Source organism: Scleropages formosus, chromosome 18 (genome assembly GCF_900964775.1).
Source record: "Scleropages formosus chromosome 18, fSclFor1.1, whole genome shotgun sequence".
Classification (NCBI taxonomy): domain Eukaryota; kingdom Metazoa; phylum Chordata; class Actinopteri; order Osteoglossiformes; family Osteoglossidae; genus Scleropages; species Scleropages formosus.
The window spans coordinates 16,778,584-16,804,811 of NC_041823.1; the positions used below are offsets into that span (position 1 = coordinate 16,778,584).

Here is a 26,228-nt window from a genome sequence, read left to right on the forward strand (position 1 = left end):
TCCGAAAGAGATATCTTTTGAAAGCCTCTAGAATGCTGAGAACGATCCCGCAGTTGACTGCATTTACAATTAGTTTAACAGAACTTAAGCCCGTAAATCTGTATCAGACATGCAACAGGTAAAATGGTCAGTGAGTCAAAGTTTTGAAGACTAACGCTACAGGAAAACAAGAAGCAATGCTTAAAGCACGTCTATAAATAACTGCAGTTAAGGGAATGACCGGAATGTGAATTTAAACCACCTCGGGTCCAGTGAGTGAACGCGCTCCGTCCCCACGTCTTCAGTCGTACTGTACAGTACAGTACGCGGGTCACCTCGCGCTTATCTCGGTCTTTCTCGTTGGTTCACGCACAAACACTCCGCCTTCTCATTGGTTACTCGGCCTCCATAATCCGCGTGACTCCGCCCCCAAACTGTATATAAACCAAGCCGCACGCAAGACACTAGTAAGAAAAGTTCAGCACCGTACTGTGGCGTTGGGACAAGTAGAAGTTGTACAAATGGTCATACAGGTCAAACCGAACTCCTCCAACAGCAGCAAAACAATGGACGGAAGCCAGCAGAAAGTGGAAGCGAACATTTTGCTACTTGGCGCTGAAAACGTGGGGAAATCAGGTGAGTTGGCTCTACCGCGCCGCGAGTGGAAAAAGTTGGATCGGTATGTTTTGCGGTCTGTAATAAAACAGACGTTTCACTTGCTGGAATTATTGAGTGATATTGATAGCGATTCCGCTGTTTCTCCGCCCGCAGCGCTCACTGTGCGGTTCCTCACCAGAAGGTTCATCGGGGAGTACGGCGATATAGGTAAGTAAGTTGAGGTGTACAGCCGCGGAGTGTCCGCAACAGCAAGCGGAGAGCGCACAGCTGCTTCCAGCGCTCCCTGCTTCAAATGTCCCTAAGCTCCCTATTTCCTTTGCAGAATCCATATACAACCACAGCGACAAAATCGACGGTCGGGAAATCTCCTTCAACATCTGGGACTCTCTGTACCCGCAGGTGAGAGCCGGCACCGTAACAACAACTATTATTAATTCTTGCAACTGCAAGTCCCGTCAGAACGCTTATTATTGAGCACGGAGCCGGTGCGCTCGCCTGGTTCTGCCCAGACCGACTTCTCTCACCTCCTCCTCCTCCTGCTTCGTTCGCCCCCCCCCCAGGACGGCGACTCGGCCGAGTCCGTGAGCGAGAAGCAGCTGCAGTGGGCCGACGGCATCGTCATCGTCTACAGCATCTGCGACCGCGCCAGCTTCGAGGTCGCGCGCCGCCAGGTGCAGCTCATCCGCCGGGCGAAGAAGGCGAGCGCGAGCGCGCCCGTCGTCATCGTGGGCAACAAGCGCGACCTGCAGCACCAGCGCGCCGTGTCCGGCGAGGAGGGCCGCCTGCTGGCGCTGTCCTCCGACTGCGGCTTCTTCGAGATCTCGGCCGCGGAGAACTACCACGGCGTGCTGCTCGTGTTCCACGAAGTGCTCGAGCTCGTCCGAGAGGCCCGCGCTCTGAAGAAAGGGACCGTGGGCATCAAGGGCATCGTGAGGAGCGTGTCGGCCGTGTTCGCCCGCAGGAGAGCCGAGTAGTAGCAGTAGGAGCGCCGCCGTGTTCTGTCCTGCACGACGCGAGTCGAGTGCGGAGCCTGCAGTAGCACTAGACTTTTCCAGAGCAGATGACGTTCGTTGCGAAGAGCCGAGGGACAGATGTCGGTCGGTCGCTCGCTCCACGGCACGTGGTGGACACTTTGAAGGGCTGCCCCGGCCTCCTAGCGCAGGAGAAGAGACGGTTCACGTAGGTGGAGATTCCCAGAAGCCTTGGCGTAGAGGTTTGGCCACGCGGTTGCTGGACTGTGGGCTGGAGCTCAGGGGCTGTGACACTTGTTGCGATGGGCTGTCGGTGGCCTGGTCCAGGGAAGCGTGCGGAAGCTGCCCGCGATGCCTTTAGTGGGGAAGGCCAAAGTCGGGCAGCCTCTTCGGCCGCTTGTGGACAGTTCGCAAACGCTCATTCGATGAGCCGTCCACCAGCGGGATGGAGACGGGCATCTTTGTATAGGGTAACAGGGTATTGCACCTGGTATGTGACCCTTAATCCACATATTTAGTGATGTACTACAAAAAAAAAAAAAAAAACAGGCACACTGTTGCTGTATGGAATGCATTAACATATGTCTCTTGCTGAACTGGACAGGCGACGGTAAGGGTGCAAATCCTAGATGTCAGCTCACAGCACGTCGATATAAACCATGAAGTCAATTGGCTGCTCCCTACAAATTGTGGGTGATTAAACCCTATTTTGCTACACGCAATGTTTTGGTGCGATTAATGCCGACTCTGTCAAGGATTGTGCTGCACCTGCAACCATATTTGTTCGGTTCTGCAGATCAGGGCCGTTCAAGTGGAGGACCTGGGCGACATCCAGCAGGTTCTCCATCTCTCCTTAAGTGAGCTAAGCCTGTAAGGGCGTAAGTCAGGACCATAAGTTTAACGAGATGGTTCACTGCCTGCTTTCAGGTGGCCTTCCAGGATTGAGTCTCAAATACAAGTTAAGGTTTCCTTAACAAAATATAGGTAAAAAAAAGATGATCAGGTAAACTTTGAAGTTCAAAGACTTGACTGTTGGGACCAGCACCTTACACACCGGAGCCTAGCCTGGCAACACGGGGCGCAACGCTGGAGGGGGAGGGGACGCACCCGGGACGGGATGCCAGTCCGCCACAAGGCACCCCAAGCAGGACTCGAACCCCCTCCCACTAGTATCTTAGGTCCTATTTAATAGTACATGACTTACAGCATTTAGAAAAGGAACCTGTATGTCTCAATACAGGAGAACATGCATAGCAAAAGGTTGGTTATAAATGTTCTCATTGCTTGACATGAACTGATAGTGCATTCTTACTGTATGAAAATCTTAATATTGCATTAGTGACTGTACATTTAAATGCTTTATTTTTCTAATAAAAATTACATGGAAAGATTTTGTTTCTGTTAAGTCTTTTGTACATTGAAGAGGCAAAGAGTGAGGGACAATACAAGATGTGTATGAATAAATGACCTGTACTTTATTATCTTTATATCTTCTGTCAATAAGTCAGCGCAGTTAACTTTTCACTGATCTGTGATGCTTCTTTACACAAAGCTGTCTTGAAAGTCTTCAGTGAAACACATCAAATAATACAATTTAAAATGTATGTATTCTGTAGTATGACGAACAAGAAAAACTGATAAAATGGTAATACCAAGCAAAATAAGGCAAAACTAATTATCTAATAAACCCATTATCTGATACACATACTTCTACTGCACATTCAGGGTAGATGATTATCATGTAGATCAGCAAAGGTTTTCTAGAGTAGCAGACTTGCATCTCTCTCATAAACAAAAATTTAATTTGGACGCGTAGCAAGGCTCGTAACCTCTACACATGTAACACCCCACTGACAACTGAATGCACATCAGTGTGCTCTATCACAAGATGAAACCTTAAAATAAGAGCTATAAAACTGTCAGGTTAATATAGGAATCCCAAAGGTAAAAACATTTTACGCTGCGGTTATGATAACCACGAATCATCGCGAAAGACCACCTCCTACGCACCTCCATCCACACACATCTCAGGAAGCCTTCCCCGATTAAGGTAATGCGACGTCAGTTCTCCACGACAGCTCTTCCCTCTGTGTGGGAGGTTGTTGCTATGCACTCGGGGCTCTAATTGCTCGCTCCAGTCACTAAGATACCATCCTTGCCAGGGCCTGTCTGCAGATTCCTTCTTCTAAATCAATACAATAAAAAGTCATTAATATTAATAGATTAAAATGAACATCTGGTCAGACCGTTACTGTTTAAATACTGTTGTTCTATAAATTCATTAGTGGAGGACGGGGCTCAGTACAAATTACAGCGGGGAAAAGGGGTTTTGTTTCATGAACTTTTAAAGAAGGAAAGTGTTACTGTGAAGCATCAGGCTGCGTTCTGCACGAATTTCTAAACAATGTGGCGAGTTCTTCCTTCGAGTCTGTTGCGAGAATACATGGAACCTATTTGGATCTTGCCATCAATGGCCATGTGCTACGTATTATTACTTTTGTGGAGCGAAAGCTACACTAGGTGTGTTGGAGAGCAAATTTGCTGGCAGTTTAAAGGCAAGTATAGCATAGTTTTTACCTGTGGGCTTAGCGCTCATTCTGACTCCTTCATTTTCATTCGGTTAACTGTATAACTATATGAATTTTGAAAGGTAACATAAAGCTCAACAATACTTTTGAATCTAGACAGCTTTGTTCAAAGACCACATAATGAAGATTATCCAGGAAGGTTACGTGCAATGTAAGCTGTAGAAGACGCTCTCCCTATACTTCCAGCTTTATGATGCAACGTACATACCTCATACCTCACGTGCACAGGAACCTCACACTGATGACCAATCAGACCCAACCTGCGCAGAGTCCCACTGTGTCCAAAAAGGTCAGCCAAGCTCAGCTTTCAAAAACATGATTGCATACAGTATTATCTAGACACATGTAAGCATCACTGCAATTTAATCTGTTATATGTAAGCAATATTTAACCCACTGATCATCCACAAAGTGGGAACCCCTCAACCGATGACAGCAAATGGTAGAGGGAGAGGCTAGAGTGGTGGGGTTTAATGCTCTGTGGTTTCTACAAGAGGGGTTCCGGAGTCTTCCGGGTACGGACTGGGGCTGATGTATTCAAAGGCTCGCTGGTTCTGGGTGACGAACTGCATGATGGGACTCAGGAGGATCTCAGTGGCGGACGAACGGCGTCTGGGCACAGCTGGGGAGGGGACAGGCACCGCCTCGGCGGGCGAGAGCGACGGGGTCTCCTGCTTCAGACTGCTCCTTCGGCTGTTGGAGTTGATGGGCGAGCCTGCCGGGCTGGACGTGGTGTTGGTGCTGGCTGAACCACGACGTGACCGGCCATACAGGCTCCTGCGGCGGCGCCCACGGCCATCCAGAGCTTTGGGGAAGGCACCGCCGCTGGAGCCGCGGCGGGAAGAGCAGTTGTCCGACAGGTCCTCCTGGCTCAGGTCGGCCTCCGTTTGCTGCTCCGATGACTCCTGCAACTATGGGCGCAAGGCAGAGAAAGGCCAACCAGAGGAGAGAAAGGGAAGGGAAGGATTTAAGGTATCGCAATGAAACAATTACAAAGGGGAGTAAAGGAGACAGTTGAGGGTGAAGCACAAAAGGAGTGACAAAATGAGGAGGAACCACTAGGAATGAACATACATCAAAAGGAGGGGATTGAACAGCCGGAACCGAGATGACTAAAAGAAAATGAAGAAACCAAAACGGAGAAACCACCAAGTCCGGCGAGAAACGAGTCAGCTAATTACAGATGAGTATTATTTTAAACGTCAATAAATCCAAAAAAATCCCACTTAAACGCCGTCAGGTTTTCTTTTCTTTAACGCCTTAACTTCAAATGGAGTGACAAAAAAATCCACCACTGCTTCACAAATATAGAAGAAAAAACCTAAATCATGTATCTTTGTGAACATCCTTCAGCGGGTGCAGAAAGGAACAAGTGCGAACACTTTAAAATGCTCTCTCAGACATGTGCCTCCTCCTTCCAGATGCAGTGACACACATCTCTTTCTGCCTCCCGCCTCCCAAACTCTGAAATGAGCAACAGCGTCAAACCTCTGCATCAGTTCTTTGATCCTTAGTCCTTTAGACCTTTCGATAATTTCATTTTGTAATAACTTGATCAAATTTATCCTAATAACTTAATGAAGGCTGACTTTGCCATGTTTTTATTTAGTCACGTGTACAGGGTTGATCCTGTGTTTACTGCACCACTGTACTTCATAGCGGTCATATGACTGCTACCCTGTACTCTTGGAAGAACTAATGCATTGTAACAACCCTGATATTGAAAGTCACCTTGGACAAACATGTTAAAAAATAAATAAATAAATAAATAAATACATACATAAATAAATAAGAGAGGGGGGTGCGGTGGTGCAGTGGATTGGACCAGGTCCTGCTCTCGGGTGGGTCTGGGGTTCGAGTCCCGCTTGGGGTGCCTTGTGATGGACTGGCGTCCCATCCTGGGTGTGTTTCCTCCCCCTCCAGCTTTACGCCCTGTGTTACCAGGTTAGGCTCCGGCTCCCCACGACCCCGCATGGGACAAGCGGTTTCAGATGATGCGCGTGTGTGTGTGTAATAAATAACAATATTACTACTACTAATAATAATAACGTCCTTTTGAATGTACTAGGCCGGAAGTAACTCAGGAGGATGTGGAAGCAGTGGGAGGTGGAGTTAAACAGAGACCACGATGTTCCTCCTAACAACCTTCACGGAACGTGTTGTGGCCCTTTGCGGTTACTAACTGGTAACAGGTCTACCTTGAGCTTCAATCACTGATCTGGCAGCACAGACACAGGGAGCCACTCATGGGGATTGAGAGCCCAGCTCCTTGTTGTACTTTGTGCCCTCCAGTGCCCTCTCCTGCCCTTCCTTTCAGACCCACTCTTCCTCATTGGGCAGATTCCGCGGTGCAAACTGCGATGACGAAAAGGTGCTGCAAAAGCGTGTTGAACCTTCCTTTCGAAAGTAACTCAGGAGACAGCGGAAGAGTCACACATGCATACGAAAGGCCTTTGGCTTGACTCACCGTCCCCAGCCATTTAAGCATTTGCCAAACTATGAACGGGAAGTCTTAAACAGTTTTTAAACACTTTTCCTCATTTGACAGATTTTTCCGTGGGTATTTACTCACTCAGCTCTTACCGGCTTCATTGAAGTGATTGACATCACAGGCCCTATTTAACCTTTTCCGTTATCTGTACGGTTCTCGGACAGGGCTTCGACACCCATACTTTACCTTGTTATTACTTATGATACCGACGGATTTAATAAATGACCAGAATGATTCCACCAAAGTGTTACACCGATTGATTTAGGAGATGCTTCGAGCCCAAGAGATGTCATAATATGATGTATTTAGCGGACACCTGTCACGCCATCAAGTCAAACGACCGCACCTGCTGCGCATCGGAGCAACCGGGGTTAAAGGAAGCGGCGCCGACGCACAAGGTTACGGAATCTCATTGAGCCCACCGCTTCTCCAGCGAAACCCATTTACGTCCTCATCCTCACAGTCCCTCCCCGTCCTTCGCCGTTCGTCCCCTGGTCTGTCTTTTCGGTTCCTGACCTCCTGCTTCGTCTGATCAACCTCTATTCCCGTCTCGCCCGAAGAACAACGTCTGCGCCTCGAACGACCTTTGCCTGTCCCCAACTACGATTCTTGCCTATTCCCATGTCCAATCCTCCCAACATAAACAAACCTGTGACTGGGTCCTCACCTATTCCTTGGTCTCCTGTCCTCATTCCTGACAACACCTTTATCCAAGGTGATCCACAATGTTAGACACACCACGCTAAACTCTCTACAGTCGTTCATCCAACCATACGACGGTGCAGTGTAAAACACACAAATACCACGAGCAATTCAGAATCGCCAGTCCACCTGAAGCACGCGCATTCGGACTGCGGAGAAGAACCCACGTGAACGCGGGAGAACGTATACGCCAAACAATCCGAGCAAGGTTGAAGGGCATCTGCAGTTGTGCAGACTGGGTGTTGCGAGACACCGCTGCTACCTATTGTGCCACCGTGCCACTGACAAAACAGTTGCCAGGGCAACAGAGCGGAGGAACGTATTGTATGTGTATTTATTTATTCAGCAGACACTTTTCTCCAAAGCAACTTCCAGTGAACTCTATGTAGTGTCATCAGCCCACACACCTTATTCACCAAGGTGATTTACACTGCTAGATACACTACTTACAATGGGTCACTCATCCACCCATCAGTGGAACCTGAACAGCATGTCTTTGGACTGTGAGAGGAAACCAGAGCACCTGGTGGAAATCCACACAGACACAGGGTGAACATGCAAACTGCACACAGGCTGAGTGGGGCTCGAACCCACATCCTCTCGCACCACCCAGGCGCTGAGACGGCAGCGCTACTCGCTGTGCCACCGTGCCGCCCATACGCGCACGTCTCTGCGTGTGTGTGCGTGTGGGATCCCACAAACTCCCCCTGCGAGAGCAAAAAAGCTTATTAATCATTAGATGCCATACTGGATCAACTTGGCACTGAGCTTTTTCCCTGAGGAGTTCTGCCTCACCGCAGATTCAAATGCATCATGCCCTTGTCTTTCTCACACATGACTTTGGCACGGTGGTTTATAACGAGGGCCCCTCAGCTAATCGGTTACGTACAGCTTCTAGCTTCTGAATGTATTATTTTCATGTCGGGCCCTTCTATTTCACACTACTCATAGCGTTGTACATCCGTTCTGCCTCTTCACTGAGAAGCCTTTACACGTATGCTGATGACTAGCTGCTCCCTTTGGACCGGACACACTTCCCGAGAAGAGACGGGTCCCCAGAGGTGTGATGAGACAGGCAGAGTGGGACGTCCGCAGAGAGCCCCCCCCGCAGCGGATGAAGATATAGGAGCCAGCGCTGGAACAGACGGTCTCTAGCCTCCAGGAGTTTCTTCGTCACTACGCAACACGAGAAAACAAGGGTGCCAAAGACGAGACGCTTGCGCTCCCAGCCAGACTAAGAGACAAAGCAGACATTGTGAGTAAGATGAATATCAGGTATGCAAAATGCTGCTGATTCATAGGCCATCAGTTCCAGAAAGAAAGTTAAACATTGAAGGAATACATTTAGCGGTGCTCTGTCGTAATGGGATGGTTTTCCTCAAATCCTCTGTGCCGGTTAAGGTTTAGGAAGCGGGGAGTGTCATCATGGGGCAGGGCGCAGGGTGCAGGTGGCTGAGCTGAACTCACCCTGAGTATAGGAATGTCCCTGCCCTCCAAAGAGGCCCCCCTGAAGACTGGACTTTGTCCTCCTCTCTGCCACTCCCTGGGACTGGCCTCGCCGGGGGTCCAGCGTGTTGAAACATTAACACTTTACACGGAAAAACGCAACCCAGGGGCCTCCTGCCCTGCTCTACCCTGTTCAGATAAAACAACAAGAGATGCGAATGGTTCTCGCAACTTTTTATTAGATGCGATAACTGAGCCGACGCCTTTTTTCAAGAAAGCTAACACTGCTGTAAAAATACAAATGTATTACTTTACAATTACTTACCCAGTTCACCCTGGAGAAAATCGGCAAGGACATTAGAGCGGGAGCAGGTCCGCCAGCCTAGATCCTTCAGATGGAAGGTAACCGCTCTAACCTCTAACCACTATGCTACCCGCTGCCCTGTTAAAGCCGAGCCTCGTTTTAAGGAACAGATATTGCTGGCAAAATCCTGAAGATGACATACACGTAAATTAGGGTGAAACCTATGTGAACCGGTGGGCAGTCCGGTCCAGGGCAGGAAGCGGGAGCTTTGTGATGGACAGCTGCCGGGGGGGTGCGCCCCTGCCCCGCTTGAACGATGACGGCCAGCTGCTGCCCTTCAAGACCGATTTTGCAGAACGTAAAGGCAGCTGGCCTGAGGACTCTGGGGGCGGTGTGCGGGGAACAAAAGACTGTGAGCGAGGCCTCAACGAGGAGAGTCTTCGGTTGGATTCATCCCGTCTGCCTTCAGTTGCTGCCGTATGCCCAGGAGGGCCCGTTCCGGTTTCCCGTCAGACCCCTTTCGGTTGTCTAAGTCCTGCTGCCTCTGACCTAATCCTGCCCTGTGGCTGCCTTCATCCCACAACCGGTCGCACCTTGCATGCTGAAAACAAACCACATATAAACATAATATTTAATCCTGGTTAACCCCATTCAACATTTACTCTACAAAACGAAACAGGATGCCAAACAGCCCCCCTGGGGACAGAGAGAAGAATGTGGGACAAACATTAACTAGTGGTTGCCGCTGAGATTTTCAATCTTGGGGCTGGAATTTTAGAGCGTCAGCTTGGCTAACATAAAGGCCTTATGTGTGGGTAATTTACAGTGAGGCAATGCGAGTGGCCCCTGGAGGGCACCTGAGGGCATCGCATTCCCGTCATTCCAGTCGGCTTGCCCGCCCGCTTCCCTGGATTCCTCCCATCGCTGAGCCGTGATGCCACTCCTCGGTGCACCTGGTCCACGGGCCCGTCTCGGTCACTCGGCACCCCTCCCCCCCCCGTGCCGCACACCTGCTAGTCCTCAGCTTCTGCTTTACTTGGTAAATTAAATACCAGCGAATACATGACTTGACACTCGCTGAGCACAAGTGACAGCCTGTGACCTTGCACACCATGCTGAGATGTTCAACTGCCTTCTTCGCTGATCTGCGCGCCAAAAAGAAAACTGCAGAGTTTGAGCATCGGTTCAAAGCTATACACGCACCCTTTAATGTCATTCTATGAGTCTGAGTTCACACAACTATCTCCCTGCATATTTTCAACCGTCGTCAACCCATATAAAGCTATTACTCAGTTACGCACTTTGAGTGAGACATGGATCAATCACACGACAGTAAATATCATACGAGGTCTGCGGTAATGCAGTTAACAGGCCATACATGAGGGGCTCTGAGGGACCCGAAAGGATTCTCACCATGTTGTATAGAGGCGTGGTGTTAATCAAAAGCTGGATGAGGATTTGGCTCAGCTCCCACAGATCCCGCATCACCACCATAAGGGTGGACTGAACTTGTCCCGGGAAGGTCAGGGCCGCGCGCACAGGACGCAGATCCAGGAACATGCGGGCCAGCAGCACCAGCTGGCTCACGACCAGGCTCCTCAGTTCCTCCATCCGGTACACCTGGGCCAGGTAGAATCCCAGCAGCCTCTGGGACAGCGCGAGAGCAGCCTCCAGCAGCCAGGTCAGACCCACCTGCCGGGGGAGTAGGGAGAGAGAGAGAGAGAGAGAGAGAGAGAATGGAGAAAGCTCCAGTGACTGGCTGCATGGAGGAAAGGGTCAAGTGCTCAAGTAGCCAAGGTGTTTGAGTACCGTGTTTCACCGCAGTTCTTCACGGAACTCCCAGTGCCTCTGAGGGCTACAAAAGCTTCCTCCCTGTATTAACTGTATAGTGTTACAATGCACAGGAGGGATGGACAACCAATTAACCTTTGACGCTGGAGACTTCCCCCCTATACCAGCCCGATGAGTTATATTTCCTCTCCTCCTTTAGCTTTGGCATTTTTCAACGATAGTTTTGAACCGTCATCCTTATTGATGATTGTGGCATGTCTTTCTATTTGGCAAATTTTATTTCCAGTTAAGTGCTCCGAGGCAACCTTTTGGGAAGGGTGCTACACAAAAACAAGTGAAATGGACTTAAGCAGTCAAAGAGAAGAATTCTATCTTAAAATACAATAAACCTACAGCTGTGGCGAGACCCTAACTGTCAGACATCCCGGAGGATTAATTAAATGTAATGAAGCTGGCAGACTGAGCAAGGGCTCGCTGTCCCCAACAAACAGGACCCCTCAGATCCCTCCCTCCCTCTCCGCCTCGAGCTCTCTCTCTATCTGCTGGTCAAAAGGAGATTGCTGTGTGCTCAAGATTTATGACTCTTGCAGTTCCATACTGCAACCAATCACATCCACGAGTTCCCATGCCCTGCCTTAGGACACAGTGTTTTGTCTCTCTCCCAGCCCACAGAGTTCAGTCAGGTCAGACGCAAACAAACTGGCCGCTGCCCTGTAGCCAAAACTGACAGGCACAATAAGAGGAAGGTCATCGAACCCATCAAAAACATAACCGCTTCTCTACTTTAAATGGCAGGCAGCTGAGAAGACGAAACTCGAGCATCACTGCATTCGTCGTACATTATGATGCATTTATTGCATATGAATGCTACTTTTGATATTAAAGGATCCTACAATATACTGATTCTTCAGTACAAAAAATCTAAAGTTGTGTGTAACGACGTGCACCGACAAGAGCGCTCGAGCCGATCGCTCGCCTGCAGCCGAACGAAGCCCGTTTCTCGCTGACCGGAGAACCCACGCATCAACAGTTCAACTGCGACAAGCTGCTCGCTCATCGCCGACACCCAAGAGGACCACACAGAAAGCAAGCTCTCACCCAGCTTCTCACCCGCGCGAACCAGGATGACACAGTGATGTCAGGCACACCTCGGATGGGCTCATCAGCCATGACGTGAAGCTCTCCTCAGCTGTGAGTCAACGTTTTACGTCGACCACCCAAGCGGAAGTCAACGGCCGAGGCGCACAAATCAGACAGAGGCTTTTCTTGCAGCGAACAACAATCCAAACCGTAGGCAGATCCAATATTAGCTGCCTGCTCGGCGTTCGAGGCCGAACAGAGCTTGACCAGCGCGAACCTGACTACGCGAGGTTAGGCCAGGGTTCCTGGAGCCATTTGCCACCGCAGTTGTCTGTACAGGGCTACGCACGGGGCAGCTCCTCGCGTGAGACAGCTGACCGCCACAGCACTATGAGATCGAGGGGACTGTGAACCCATGAAGACAAGGGCAGACATACTGCGCCAGGATATACAGTCCACGTAGAGGAAAAGTGACTCACGTCAAGGTCATTGCGTCATTATTTTTCCTTTAAAAAAGATGTTCGGTGTCTTTCTTGTGATTTTGCCGGTTCTAATAACTTTCGATGGATGTACAGTCCAAGTGAAAATTTTGAGCAACCTGCACGTGTATGGGATGAGCGAACGGAAGCGTCCTGCATCCCTAGGAGTTGCTGCAGAAGAGCTGGGAAGACACGTGCTAATTCTCGGATGAAAGTGTCGATCTAATGCCTTTCGAAAAAACGAATTTCCAGCAGTTTAACTCAAACTTGTGACTGGAAGCGTTGCGGCATAGAAATTTCAGATAGAACACAAATACGGCAACCGGACAACAGGCCGGGATGTCGCGATGGAGTAGACCCATAACGCGACGCGGTCACATGCGGATTTTGGCAGGTCACAGCCATCTTCTGCTGCAGCACGTGAATCCGAGACCACGGGGTCGGAGACTCCGGACTCGCTGCCAGGTTGGCAGGAGCAGGCGCACGCGGCACCCTGGCTCATCTTTGGGAACGTCTCCATGCTTGTTTTGCGGATTGCGCTTGTCCACCCTCTCCTCTTTTCCACTGGGTAAACTAGGTCAAATGGAAGCTCCTGGTGAGAGGGCACTCTCTGAAAGGGGGAGGGCACCCACAGGGCAGGGGACACGAGGTGGGCTGGGCACGGAGGCCCGGAACCGTCGCCAGGCATGTCTGAGTGCGTGGCGCTCCGCTTCACGTTTTTCAGCATGTCTCACCACCCCAGGTGTCTCTGGAGGCTTTAATGAGCAGTTTTGCTGTGCAGTGACCCCTGCGGGTCCCGGCCGCTTTCTGCTCTCCCATCACACCAGACAGCAGTCCTCGGGGTTCGACGGGTGTCTATCCGCCGTCGCTCGCATCCCGAGTGCTATCTTGCTCCTCCGGAGCACGTTGAGAGTCACGCGAGTCCTCGCCAGGCCGCGTGCACTTTAATGCGAAGGCGCGCTCTGTTCATCTGGCTCACAACATCTCACGGCTGTCATCGCACAAAGCCCATCTCTCCACCAGGAGTAAAACCGAAGGAGTCTCCCTTGGACCAACTGTCCACACACCCTGCCGACTGAATCTCATTGTTTAATGCATCAGCTTATTACAAACATGGTAGAACACCGAGAGCTCCACCAAGGCCCATTCAATCACCGAAAGCTCATCAGAAAAACCAACATCTATAAGGGACCAAGTGAGATGTGAGGAAGTCCTCCTTCTGGAAACATAGTACAGTTTAAGTGAAATCTATAGGACATTCAGACACCAAGAGCCAGATGCCAAAAAAAACGAAAAAGTGTATGTGATTCGCTGAGAAGGTACACATCAATAACAGTGGGAGTCGGTCCTTTCTGCGATGTACTATTCTTATCCAAACTGACCATCCAGCAACCTTCCCTTGTTTTGCTCTAAATCACCGTCTCACCCACATATAGATGACTACCTGAGCTGTAAAAGCGCAACTGGAATAAATACCTCACATTAGAAGAGACGTACCATGACATGGGATTAATCAACAGGCGCTACAAAACGTATCGGCGGTAATTTTCACAGTGATTCATTGCGAGACGGGTACAAAAAGCGTACGGTCAGCGTTTGAATGAGCTGGGACGGTTCTCCTTTTTATTTGCGCAGCCCACAGCAGCCAGAAACATTCGGAACCTCTTTTTAGGGTGGCGACGGAGCATCAGAAGAGGCATTGTAATGCATGAACCGCGGGGAAACACGGTACACGGGATGCTTGGGGTGACAAAGGACAGACTAATACGTGTGCCATACAATTTTTCTCTGATCAGGTTTAACTGGAACACAGCAGGGGTCTCTCTCAGTAACCGTACCCATCTTTTCCAAGCGTCACAGCATGTAACATTTCCACCCATTAGACTTCATCAAATGTTCCCCTTCGCTCTCGCAAAGACAGCCTCTAGGACACTACCAGGACACACTCCGCCTCTCGCGAACAGCCTCTCACCATAACACGAAAAACATCATTTCTGCCAGTAATTATGTTTTGACTTAGTACTTAAGAAGAAAAAGTGAACATGCTGGCAGAAAATGAACATTTTCTACACCTAACAGCCCAAGGGTTTTTTTTTTTTTTTTGTAGAACATTCACGCATTAGGGGCAGGAGGTGGAGCAGAACTGTCCGACAGCAGTTCCGTAGGACCCTGACCGGGAGGTTTTTGTTCCAGCCAGGCAGCGAACCAACTCGTGACTGATCCCTTTTAACAGCCCCTGCGAGCTGTTAGAGTTCAAGGACGGTTGGAAAACAGTAATTCATGTAAGGGCTATTGGCCCAAACACAAAGCAACGTAGACGCAGGAGCGCTGTAGGATTTGTTTCTGTGATCCTTGCCGCTCTCCAGGAGGATACATGTTCTACTGTACTACCATCCCGAGTGGGAGAAAGCAAGGCGGCTCATGGTAAAACATGGTAACGGCCACAGAGGTCCGCAAACCGGTTACAGCAACCCGTTTACCTCGAGGCGTTACAATGCCAGCAACAGCTAGCTCAGGATTTGGAGGAAGAGAAGAAAAGACGAGCACGGAAAAAAGCGAGGACGCCCCAGTCCTCATCGCCCCATCCCAACAACGCCAGTTATTTGTTCCCTCCTTTTTCTTCTCTTCCCCTGCCAGCGTTTCTCGTCAAAGCCCTGTGCCAACGAGCAGTCAGTAATTTGGCAGCGTCCGAAGATGGGTCTCCTTCATTGTTAGAAGGGTGTCTGGAGCCCGTCGCGGAACAACGACGGCCTGTGCACGTCCTCGGCGCAGGGGTGAGGAGGTGAGCGTCAAAACAGGCGTCTGCAGGAAAAAACACGAGCGGCAGATTTGCAACATTCGCCGCTCGGCTGAAGAAGAGACTGGCAAACACGCGTCCGGCCTAAATCTTGCCCCTCCGGACAAAAACGGGAAATAAATCAATATAAATAGCTTCGGTTAGGCATCGCCTAGTATCACCGTTGTTCTCCAGATGCGTTGCATCCCTATCCCGCTGTGCCCCGTACTCAGTATGGACTGCGCCACAACACTGCGCCTCCTGCCTTCTTCGGTTATTACGAAACAAGACTTGGGATTTCAGTTTAGTGATTATCAGTCAACCCGGCAAATGTGAATTCTTTTACTTGCCGCGCACGCTTTTCAAGTGCCTCTCCATTAACGCACCGGAGGAACCCGATGTAATGTTAAGCTCAGGCCGGAAGTGCCACGAGAGCAAGTTTGCACGGAACGCGGCAGAACGGCACGAGGAAGAGCATTTCCCCCGCCATAGGGGAACCGCTCCTCGGACGTCGGCGAACAATTGCTCACACGACACTTTGCGCTTCATCGGCAGCGTACGAACAGCGTCCGGGTCGCGGGCCTGCCGGGCTTCGGTATCTGGCCATCTGTCCCGCCGTGCCCTCTCCTCCACCCATCGCTCGGGCCACAGCAGCTCCTTCGGGCCTCACGTAGGCACGGGCCCCACGGGGACCATCTCCAGCCCGGCCTACCCTATCGGCGCAGACGATCGCGCGTTCCGCTTCCGAGCGACGGACGGCCTGTATACAGATGTTTGGGCAGAGGGAAAGTTGTTGGGTCGACCCTGGGTTTGCTTACCGCTACATTCTTCCTTTATATCAACATTTTTTTTCTTAGAACAATTCCAACTACGAAATAAACAAACAGCCATGAAATGTTCTAGGCCTGCAGCCAAAGTCAACGCGTGTTTTATTCCTCCCTACTTTTAATGCCTAATGCGAACATTTTCGACCAATTTGTGCAATCATCAGCACGAAAACGTGCGCAACGTTTAACTCTACTCCTATAGTATTACTTTACTCCTGTAGTACTACAAATGTCTGTATGTACGTATATAGTCAGATAAAGTAAGTGCTTTCATTAAGTACTCTGAATAGGAACCGCGGGTATATTGGGTGTAATTCCACATGTCTTTTATGAATTAGGAGAGAATTTAGATTACTCGTGACCTTTCGCGGTCTTCTCGTAACTGGGAACGTTCACCTTTGCCGGTATACGTTAAAGTACGGCCGAATCTCCGCGGCCATATACCCATACTCGCTTCCCAGCTGCAACCCACGAAGCGGATGCCTGTATTGCCCCCGCATCTGTGTCTTGACCAGCCAGAGCCCCAGGGACCGAGGTCTGGAACGCCTAATTACCCAAAGTCTTGTTCTCAGAGGATGAGGCTCTGCATCCACTCATGTAGGCAGGAAGGTAATTTGAGCACCCAAGTCATGGTGCAAAGCACGTAGCATGGCTATTTATACCCAGAATCAAACAAAGAAGAAAATCAGACGTTACTTTGATGCCTGAAGGGTACTTTTAAAAGGAGTGTACCAGCAGTGCAGACTGATGCTTAGGACCAAGAACACTGCAGCACTGGTATATTCATTTTGGGTAACAGGTTATTCTGTGCTTTGCAATTACAGCATTTTTGAATAAAAATGCGCGTCATTCTTTTCGGGACTCTCCGGTAAACAAAAATAAAATGAATAAATCGGAAGAATGTTACTGAGAACGCCTAGTCTCCTTATATGGCTACATATTTCATGGGTAATATGCAACCATCAGACTCAAAGACTACCATAGGATGGTGCCCCACACTATTAACAATCCACCCACATTTTGACCTACATACAAGTGTGGGTTTAAGGCATCCTTTGGCTTCCCCAAAATGCAAAATTCATACAAATGCAAAATTTAAAGGGCTCATTAGATCATATTCTATTTTTCAATGCTATGGCCTGCAGATTTTGTTTTTTGGCTTTTGGCCATTTTGGTTTTTTGTTTCAGCTTTGGTTTCCAAATGGAAGCCCTGCAATTTGTGCCAGCTTTTCAAAATCAAAATGTTGTTTTCTGAGAAAAAGTCAGTTACAGTTGAATTCAGTACTGTGGTCATTTTTGCTTCTGTTAATTTATGATTTGTTTTCAATAGTAAGTATCTTGTTAAGCGGTCATCTTCAAGCTATTAGCAGTGATGCAGCTGTTTTTGCCCAAAGTGACTTCCAATGAACTCTGTGTAGTGATATCAGCCCACACACCTTATTCACCGTGGTGACTTACACTGCTAGATACACTACTTACACTGGGTCACTCATCCACACATCAGTGGAACACACTCTCTCTGTCACTCACACACTGAGTGAACCTGAAGAGCATGTCTTTGGCCTGTGAGAGGAAACCAGAGCACCTGGAGGAAACCCACGCAGACACAGTGTGCACATGTAAACTCCACACAGACTGAGCGGGGATCGAACCCACGTTCTCTCGCACCACCCAGGCGCCGTGAGACAGCAGCGCTACTCGCCTTGCCACCGTGCCGCCCAGCTGCATGCCTTGATTCAGAATGCAATTTCAGCAGATGCACCTGTAGGATGGGGACACTATTTGGCTTCTTCAGCCCTACTACAGCTAGGACACGTGCATATCTGAACGATCAGGGACAGCTAAGGGACGTGCTACAAGAGGGCGGCGTCGTTCTCCTCACCGTGTCAGACAGGTCCCCCAGGACGAGCGCGCGCTGGCGCAGGCTGTCCCTCAGCATGCCGGCCCAGTGCTGGAGCAGCAGGCCCACATGGAGGCCCAGGTAGCGGGCGCGGGACCACAGCCCCGGCTCCTCGTCATCATCATCCTCCTCTTCCTCATAGCGCTGCAGGCTCAGCTCCCATTCGCGTTCTGCAAAGAGGGGAGACGTGCAGCGGATTGGGGTCAGTAACACTCTGTAGACATGCTGCGTGGTGGACATGTTTATCAAATGAATACATATTAAGAAAGAATGCAAAAACTGAAACCCAGTTGCTGGATGTGTGCAAGTCACACACATTTCAAATTTCCCTTTTCAGAATTTTCGGGGTTTTTTTTTTTTTTTTTTTAGATCGCTTTATTTACGTGCGTACTTCACAGTCTGGACCTCTTCCGTTTAATTTTCTACCGTTGGGCCGTTATTGTTACACAAGGCTGATGTCAGGTGTGTTTGCGTTTCCCTCTTGGCAAACTCAGATTTCTGTACAAATGACTAAACGGTGAGTGATGCCTCCTCCTTTCTAGAACCGTTTGCCCCCCCACCCACCTGAAAGGCCTCCAGCTGAAACGGGGATATGTTTCCGCATCACAACTGAGGCTAAAGTGTGTGGGTAATTAAGAGCTTCTGATTCACGCGTACAGAACTGCAGGGGGAGCAAGCGTGAGAGACGGGGAGCCCTGCTAAGGCACGGCCTCCCCCGCCTCCCACCATCAGTTCAGCTCCGTCGCATGCATATCATCACTAGAGAGACTCGCACACCCCTTGCAGCCTCGCTCTCCCCCTTTCTCCACTCACCCGCCTGCTGATCCTTTTCTCCCGTTTCCATGAATGCACACTCCCTTTCATACCAGAGTTCAATTTACACTAAATACCTGTGCGGCTAACAAACAGCAAGGCCACGCCCACCTGCTGAGGCAGCCGTGTAGGATCACCACGGCAACCACACTCGGGTTTGACTAATTAAAGAGACCTGGAAAAACAGGACTCGTGTTCCTGGTCTGGTGATAAGAGCCACTCAAAATAACAGACCACTAATTTCAATTTTCTTACAGAATTTATTTATTTATTTATTTATTTTTTATTATTTCCGCTCATTGTACCATGAAAATGTGTTCAATTGTCTTCTGTTTTTTCACCTTCACTGTTTTGTTCCCAAGCACCAGGGTTTCTGTTTTTGGGTATTCCTTGATACACCAAAAGCAGGTCATGTTGGTATACTGACAACTGCCTGCTCCAGAGCTCCAGCGAGCAGCGCTGCTGTCTCACAGTGCCCGGGTGGTGCGAGAGAACGTGGGTTCGACCCCTGCTCAGTCTGTGTGGAGTTTGCGTGTTCTCCCCGTGTCTGCGTGGGTTTCCTCCGGCTGCTCTGGTTTCCTCCCACAGTCCAAAAACGTGCTGTTCATGTTTCCCCAAAGTGTGTGAGTGACAGAGAGAGAGAGAATGTTCCACTGCTGTATGGATGAGTGACCCATTGTAAGTAGTGTATCTAGCAGTGTAAGTCACCTTGGTAACTAAAGTGTGCGGGCTGATAACACTACATCATTGGAGTTCATTGGAAGTTGCTTTGGACAAAAGCGCCTGCCAAATAAAATAATAAATAAATAAATAATCTGGAGAAGCCTGGCTGTGCCACCGTCTGCTCTGATCTTATGTGACCTTTAAAAAGTCAAAAAATGCATGGCCCCCGACATATGACAGAAACACAGTGTTCTGGTACTGCACATGTGCTCTGCTGTCGAAAAGAGCGTTAAAAACAGGATTACGAAATATATGCGTGCACAAGGCTCATTGCTGATGACGCACTTTCCTGCAAAACTGAAAATGCGGCTCTGATACGAGGCGCAAGGGTGTCCCCTGCTGCCTTTCCGAGGGACACGTCAACAGAAAATCCACCGAGCTGCACAGTCAAGTTTTTAAAAACACAAGATATACAGTTACCGCAGTGGCCGAGGAATCAAGTTACTGGCAAACTGCAAATCACGTTGGGTAAAGTCTGCGTAAAATGTGGAATAAAAGTGGAAAGTCGGCAAAGCGGCAACAGTAGTCTGATACCGCGGATGAAATTTGATGTTGGGGTAACATTATGTACCGCATCGTCACACCTTAAATGTACCCTCCTCATGGGGACATTATCTTTTCTTACTCGTTACATGCTCAATGGACTCATTTACCCATATTTTACTCATATATAAACAGCTTTTGAAATGTCTCTAGATCAGGCTAACTGCCTCCCTCAAGCGTTCTGCCCCAATACCCTCAAGTGACCCTCGAAAGCCCTTGCACCGTATTTCAGACCCGGCGGGGCGAAAAACTCACGCAGTGCATCCGGAAGGGGCAGGTAGTACACAGCAGCCTCCTCGGAGCGTGTCAACAGCTCATCCAGCACAGAGACCACGGTACCGCCCAAGCTGGAGTTCTGGATAGACATCACGTTGGCTTGTATGGCTGCCCGGGTCTGCTCCATCACCTGCTCCGTCCTGCCCACCACCCTGCCCATCCCCTCATTCATCCGCAGTTGCAGGTCATCCATCGTGAGAAACAAGGTGTCCTTCAGACGGCCCACCACCTGAGGGGGCAGAGACAGAGTGAGACACTGGACAACCCAAAGGCTTTCACCACGAAAGTTTAAAGGAGAAATAAGAAAGGACCAAAGCTGAGTGCCAAAGGAAGATACTTGGACTGTTATCACTGTGCTCCTCATAACCCAAACCAAGCGCCACCGTATCCCGGCTCTGATGTCTAAGTGCCCTCGGTGAGGAGACGTGCCCGGGGGGACATAACAGAAAAGTGATGAAACAGTAAGGGCCAACAGGAGAGCTCAACTGCAGAGCTCTGCCCAGACTGTCAGGGCGACACAGGTGGGATGTGGGACTGGGGAGCACCATCCTGGAGGAGGACAGGCACAGCTTCACACACCTCTTCTGCAGACTGCTGGAGGACGGGGAACCTCTTCTCCAGCTCATCGAGGCCCACGCAGGCGTAGCTGTTGGCCATGGAGACTGCAGGAAGGTCAGACGGCAATGTACAAAGAGAAACTTCTTTTACCTACTTGTCAGCCAATAAGACATTTAACACACACACGCGCACACACACGCGCACAGTCCAAAACCACTCGTCCCGAGTGAGGTCACGGCGAACCGGAGCCTAACCCAGCAGCACAGGGCACAAGGCCGGAGGGGTAGGGGACACACCCAGGACGGGACGCCAGCCCATCGCAAGGCTCCCCAAGCGGGACTCGAACCCCAGACCCGCCAGAGAGCAGGACCCAGCCAAACCCGCTGCGCCACCGCGCTCCCCAGACATTTAACAAAACAGTGAAATTCTTTGACAAAAATGCTGATGGTTCCTTAGATGTTTGTCTGGGTCCGAGCTATAAAGAGCCTTGTTTTATTATCAGATTTTTTTAAAAAGTTTTTCCCCACTGAATTTTCCATAGTTTTCATTCCAATTCGGTTCTTTCCAGTTCTGTAACCAGACCTCGTTGACCATCTTTGCACTTCCTCAAAGACACGATTCTCCAACACGAGCCCTGCCGGGCCAGCTGCTTTCGTTACACTCCTTAAGGCACACTGTCACATCCGCTCACGACGGAACACCGTGGGAGGACAGGCTTTTGCAGCGGCCAGCCCAGAGAAATGTTGAGATAGGATCGCGATGCTCTTTGTGCTCAGACTTCCCTACAGCTCCGCAAACACTTCACTCCACGCTCGGTCCACTTTTCACACAAGGACCTACTCTGGGGCTCCAGCCGCTGCAGCAGAGGGGTTGAGCTCCGGGCGGTTGCCAGAGACATTCTGCGGATGCTGATCGCCGCCACACCCCCCACCAAGCCTACCAGGGGGTAGCGGCCTTTCAGATCCGCGTAAGTGGCAGTTACGATCTGCGCTGCTGAGCTGAACAGGGGCAGGCGGGCAACACGCCGCAGCACGTTCTCCTGGAGCAAAGACAAGGGACAAGAGGGGATTAAATCTCCTTCTCAGCTCATAGGCCACCAGCCTGTATCCACCTGGCTCACGATGCAGTGATGAAGGTCAAGTCTGTCCATACAAAATGCACACACATCACACCTACAGTATGACTGATGCAACCTGCTTGTCATTAGGTGTAGAAACACACCCAGCGTTCGGCCACTTATACACCAAAAAGTACACTGTCAATGACTTTATGATGCTCTCTACTCAAGTTTTTGATCGTTTACTTATTTACTTTGTTGCTTTTGTTCCTATCATTATATCCATCTGTTTTCATTAACTGCCCCTCCCCGGTCAGGGTCATGTGGGTTTGGAGCCTGTCCCAGAACTACTGCGTGCAAGGAAGCGGGGGTACACCCAGGGCAGGGCGCAAGAGCATTACTCTATTTGAAGCTATTAGTTTAATATATATCTTACGTAAATATGTGTTAGACAGTACTGTGAAAAAGTCTTAGGCACTTAGATGTTTCACAAAAATATTTGTTTAAATGGTTATTTAATGTCTTCTGCTTTAGTGTCAATGGGAAAGAGCATATTTTACATTTCCAAGCATTTCTTTTGCAAAAAGTTACAGCATTACAGGAAGAGTTTTGTATGTTGTTAAAGAAAAAGTATACACACACACACACACACACACACACACACAGGCTGAAACCGCCTGTCCTGAGTGGGGTCATGGTGAACCGGAGCTGAACCCAGCAACAGAGGGCATAAGACTGGAGAGGGAGGGGACACACCCAGGACGGGACGCCAGTCCATTGCAAGACACCCCAAGCGGGACTCGAACCCCAGACCCACCAGAGAACAGGACTCGGCCAAACCAGCCGCGACCCCACTCGGGACAAGCAGTTGGTGACGATGGATGGTTACTAAGCTTTGTAGGAAGTTTATTAATTAAGAGCATTATTTTTGAAAGCATTCTCACTTTACGAGGTTTCCCAAGTGCCTAAAACTTTTGCACGGTACTGTATGTGATTTATCATTAACATGATGTGTAACCTTGCCGAGCCTGTCATCTCGGAAGGGCACTACATAACAATAATTTGTGTTTATAAATCATCATTCTCATTAGCAGCAGGTAGTACTTGTGCCACACAGAACACGGCTGCTCGGTTGGACACGAGTTCAAATCCAGCTTATTCCGTGCGGCGTTTGCATGTTCTCTCTGTACTCTGGTGGGTTTTCTTTGGGTGCTCTGGTTTCCTCCCAGAGATATGTGTTCAGGTGAACTGGTGATTTTAAACTTCCTGTAACTGCGAAAGAACGCGTGTGCCATGTGATGGACTGGTTTGTCAATTAGGATGTACCCTGCCTCGTACCCTATGCTTCCGGTATAGGCTCCACAACACTGTGACCCTGAACCGGAGAAACTGTCGATGAAAACGGGGCAAAAATTGGACGATGCTCACCTCACTCATCTGGTGCGAGTCCGACATCCGACTTCCTTAGATTATCTGAAAGAAAAGGCCAACTTCAAACAGACAGTCTTGTCTTCGTAAGAATTTTTCAGAACCGGTGGTAAATGGGCCGCTTCCCACTATTATAGCGACTTCCTATGGGGCAGTCAGCTGCCTAATGACCACAAAGCTCTTTTTTGTAAATCGCATCACACCATGAACATGCAGTTTCCTTCCAAAAAAACAATGCTGCTTCAGTGGATGATTTCAAGGCGATCCCAAGTCCGGCCCCTCGCAATCAACAAACAGGGCCTTCGCGACCACAAGCAAATCTGCGCAAGTGGAACTTAACCGAGCGCTGAGCCGAAGTCACAAACCTGGGACAAATTCACCGCAGCTCTGCAGATACTAGTGACGCTCACGGGTTCTTCGAACCGATGAAAAGCAGCTTGTAAACACCCAAATTTCCAACAAATATATGCTGTGTGAAATTTCTCTCGAGCTCTAGGGCCCGGCGGAAGCGTTTTACACGTGTCATAAAACATGATGGATGCACTCTTATAAGGAACTGGACAACATCTTGCATCCATTGCTTTGTTGAATAAGACAGACCAGCAGCCCAAGAAGGTACACACTGTTTTACCACCACCGACCTTGAGCTCCTCTAAATGCCTCTTCTTCCACTGTTACTAACGCGACGGTTACACTGCAGTAAGGTCACAATTACTTGGCACTGGGTTTTACAAAAAGTCATTTTGGCCACATATTTGGCATACAGTCATACATTATCGCTTCTCTCCAAAGCGACGACTTAGATGGGATGCAGACACATGACTCTCAAAGCACAGTACACTTTACTGAAGTAGAGCCTATAAAAGATACCAAAAACATAGGCTCTGTGTGTCACGAATTTCCTCATTCATTTTTCAGTCGGGCTTCGCTCCCAACGGCCCGTTATAATGAACGTTAATTGTTAATACTAAACAATTTTCGAATATTTCGTCTTGAGGAACGAATGTGACCTGCTCCTATGCACACACTCAGACAGCAGTGCGGGGTGGCTTCAGTTCGTTTGTTCGGAAAATTATTTTTTAGAAGCACAACTACCTCCATGACTTCTTAGTGTGTATTTTCAAGCGCAATTTTTACTTTTGACGTAAAAAACGTGGTCCGGTCAGCACAACTGATTGCCAACAGCCAGGATGACAGCTATCCAACTGCGTTTCATCTGTAAAATTTTAAAGCTTCTAGAAGAATCTGTCTCAGACAAACTATCACAACTAGAAGTCTTGAACAGTCTTTGGGAGAGTTGAAACCAGCTCGCATGGAGGTAAATACACTCTAATGCAGAGCCCAGGATTAAAATAAACTCTTTCAAGGTCTTTTTCATCCAGTCGTTGCTAAGTGGAATTCTACCAGTAGCAGAAACCCTCTGTTCTAGAAACTTCTACAGCACACGCACTACACTACCATCCACACTATAGACAAAGATGAAATAAATACAGAGATGAAAACCATGTGATGAATAAAAAAAGTAAATCTAAAAATTAAACATAACAGTTCATGACATAAAACAAACACACACACACACACACACACACACACACACACACACACTGGCTGAAACCGCTTGCCCCAAGCAGGGTCACGGGGGACCGGAGCCAGTCTGTCGCAAGGCACCCCAAGCAGGGCTCGAACCCCAGACCCGCCAGAGAGCAGGACTCGGCCAAACCCGCTGCACCACCGCACCCCCCTCATTACGTTGTAATAAAAAATAAATCATAACATACAAAAATAATAATCTTTACTTTCAAGTATCATACATTTAAAAATGTGGAAATAGATTGGATTAGCAGCTCATACTTTTAAAATTAGGGCTCAAGAATTGTTAAATATTAACATTAATTATTAAATTAATGCTATTAATCATTACTGTTAAATATGAACATTTAAATACCTTTCCTCAAAGTCTTGGACAACTTTTCTTTTTGGAGGGAAGTAAAGCTTGGAGAAGACTGGGAATATCAGCTGTGTAACATTTCACAAGGCTCTACACATTCATAACTGCTGCCAGTGGTACTTAAGTAAAATAGCTCAGGATGAACAATCAGCATAGTCTTGGCTTCTGTCTTGGCCTTGATACACTTATGAATTATAGTTATTCCCATAGTAATCCATTATACCCTTGTTTTTTCTTTTAAAGCTTTGACGGCCCTACATGTCTCCAGATTATTCAAACTACCAGCAAACAAAAAGATAGAGCAACAATGGGCCTAAATTGCAAATAATGGACACACCATAATCAAAAGGGGGGAAAAAAAAAAAAAAAATGTACACTTACCTCCTGTATAGCGGGATAGATTTTGTCGTCACGAACGGTCGGTTTCTTCGAGTAAATTACTTGGCTTTGCTTCTGAATATTTTCTCTGAGATGTCTTCCTTTCTCTGTGTGACCAAACACATTCAAGCAAGACAGAATGGTTTTGTGATACCAGCTCTGGAGGTCGGTATTATGCAGGCTTTTTCAATTTGCATGGGTACTACACATGTGACGCTGGAGCCGCAAATGAAAAAGCAGTCCCTGGTCACTTGCATGAAAAATACCTGCTGCACAGAGGCCTAGTGAGTCGGCCACACTTTCGCCTCCAATACGTTCGTTCCACAAGGAGCAAATTGTACCTCTGCTAAAGCATCAGTAATTACTGTTTAATAGCATTATACATCGCAGTCAGCTTTTAGAGCACCCATGCACAGTAAAATGACGTGGCTTTACCACATCCTACGTCGTTCACGGCTCCGTATTTTTCCACTTACGAAAAGACGTGACTGGGAAAAACACTCGATAGAAAGTGTACATAACCATCTGCTGTGCAAAAAACAGTCTAATTCAG

General features: G+C 48.8%; 2 protein-coding genes across 3 annotated transcripts; one reads left to right on the plus strand and one right to left on the minus strand.

Annotated features, from left to right (window-relative positions):
• Positions 1-430: 430 nt before the first annotated feature.
• On the plus strand, positions 431-2,562 carry LOC108941920 (ras-related and estrogen-regulated growth inhibitor-like protein). Its single transcript, XM_029245947.1, has 4 exons — positions 431-615; positions 751-804; positions 920-996; positions 1,158-2,562. The coding sequence occupies exons 1-4, from the start codon at positions 501-503 to the stop codon at positions 1,569-1,571; spliced, it is 660 nt and encodes a 219-aa protein (XP_029101780.1). The 5' UTR covers positions 431-500; the 3' UTR covers positions 1,572-2,562.
• A 432-nt stretch (positions 2,563-2,994) lies between these two features.
• On the minus strand, positions 2,995-25,928 carry plin6 (perilipin 6). 2 transcript variants are annotated; one of them, XM_018764845.2, is made up of 8 exons: positions 25,679-25,928; positions 23,350-23,394; positions 21,705-21,903; positions 20,886-20,968; positions 20,286-20,535; positions 17,934-18,121; positions 10,512-10,790; positions 2,995-5,066 (listed from the first exon to the last, which is right to left on the minus strand). In XM_018764845.2, exons 2-8 carry the CDS (start codon positions 23,374-23,376, stop codon positions 4,626-4,628), a joined length of 1,467 nt encoding a protein of 488 aa, XP_018620361.1. In that variant the 5' UTR covers positions 23,377-23,394; positions 25,679-25,928; the 3' UTR covers positions 2,995-4,625. The 2 variants fall into 2 exon arrangements, with proteins under 2 accessions (XP_018620361.1, XP_018620362.1); XM_018764846.2 differs by lacking the exon at positions 25,679-25,928 and adding an exon at positions 25,295-25,408.
• Between the last annotated feature and the right edge of the window lie 300 nt (positions 25,929-26,228).

Excerpts from the sequence above, each read along its gene's own strand:
- LOC108941920 (XM_029245947.1), top strand. The coding sequence starts at position 501 with ATGGTCATACAGGTCAAACCGAACTCCTCCAACAGCAGCAAAACAATG. Across the intron at positions 805-919 it reads CGGGGAGTACGGCGATATAG|AATCCATATACAACCACAGC; the intron begins GTAAGTAAGTTG and ends TTTCCTTTGCAG. Across the intron at positions 997-1,157 it reads GGGACTCTCTGTACCCGCAG|GACGGCGACTCGGCCGAGTC; the intron begins GTGAGAGCCGGC and ends CCCCCCCCCCAG.
- plin6 (XM_018764845.2), bottom strand. The coding sequence starts at position 23,376 with ATGTCGGACTCGCACCAGATGAGTGAG. Across the intron at positions 21,904-23,349 it reads ACTCGCACCAGATGAGTGAG|GAGAACGTGCTGCGGCGTGT; the intron begins GTGAGCATCGTC and ends TCTTTGCTCCAG. Across the intron at positions 5,067-10,511 it reads CCACGCCTCTATACAACATG|TTGCAGGAGTCATCGGAGCA; the intron begins GTGAGAATCCTT and ends TTGCGCCCATAG.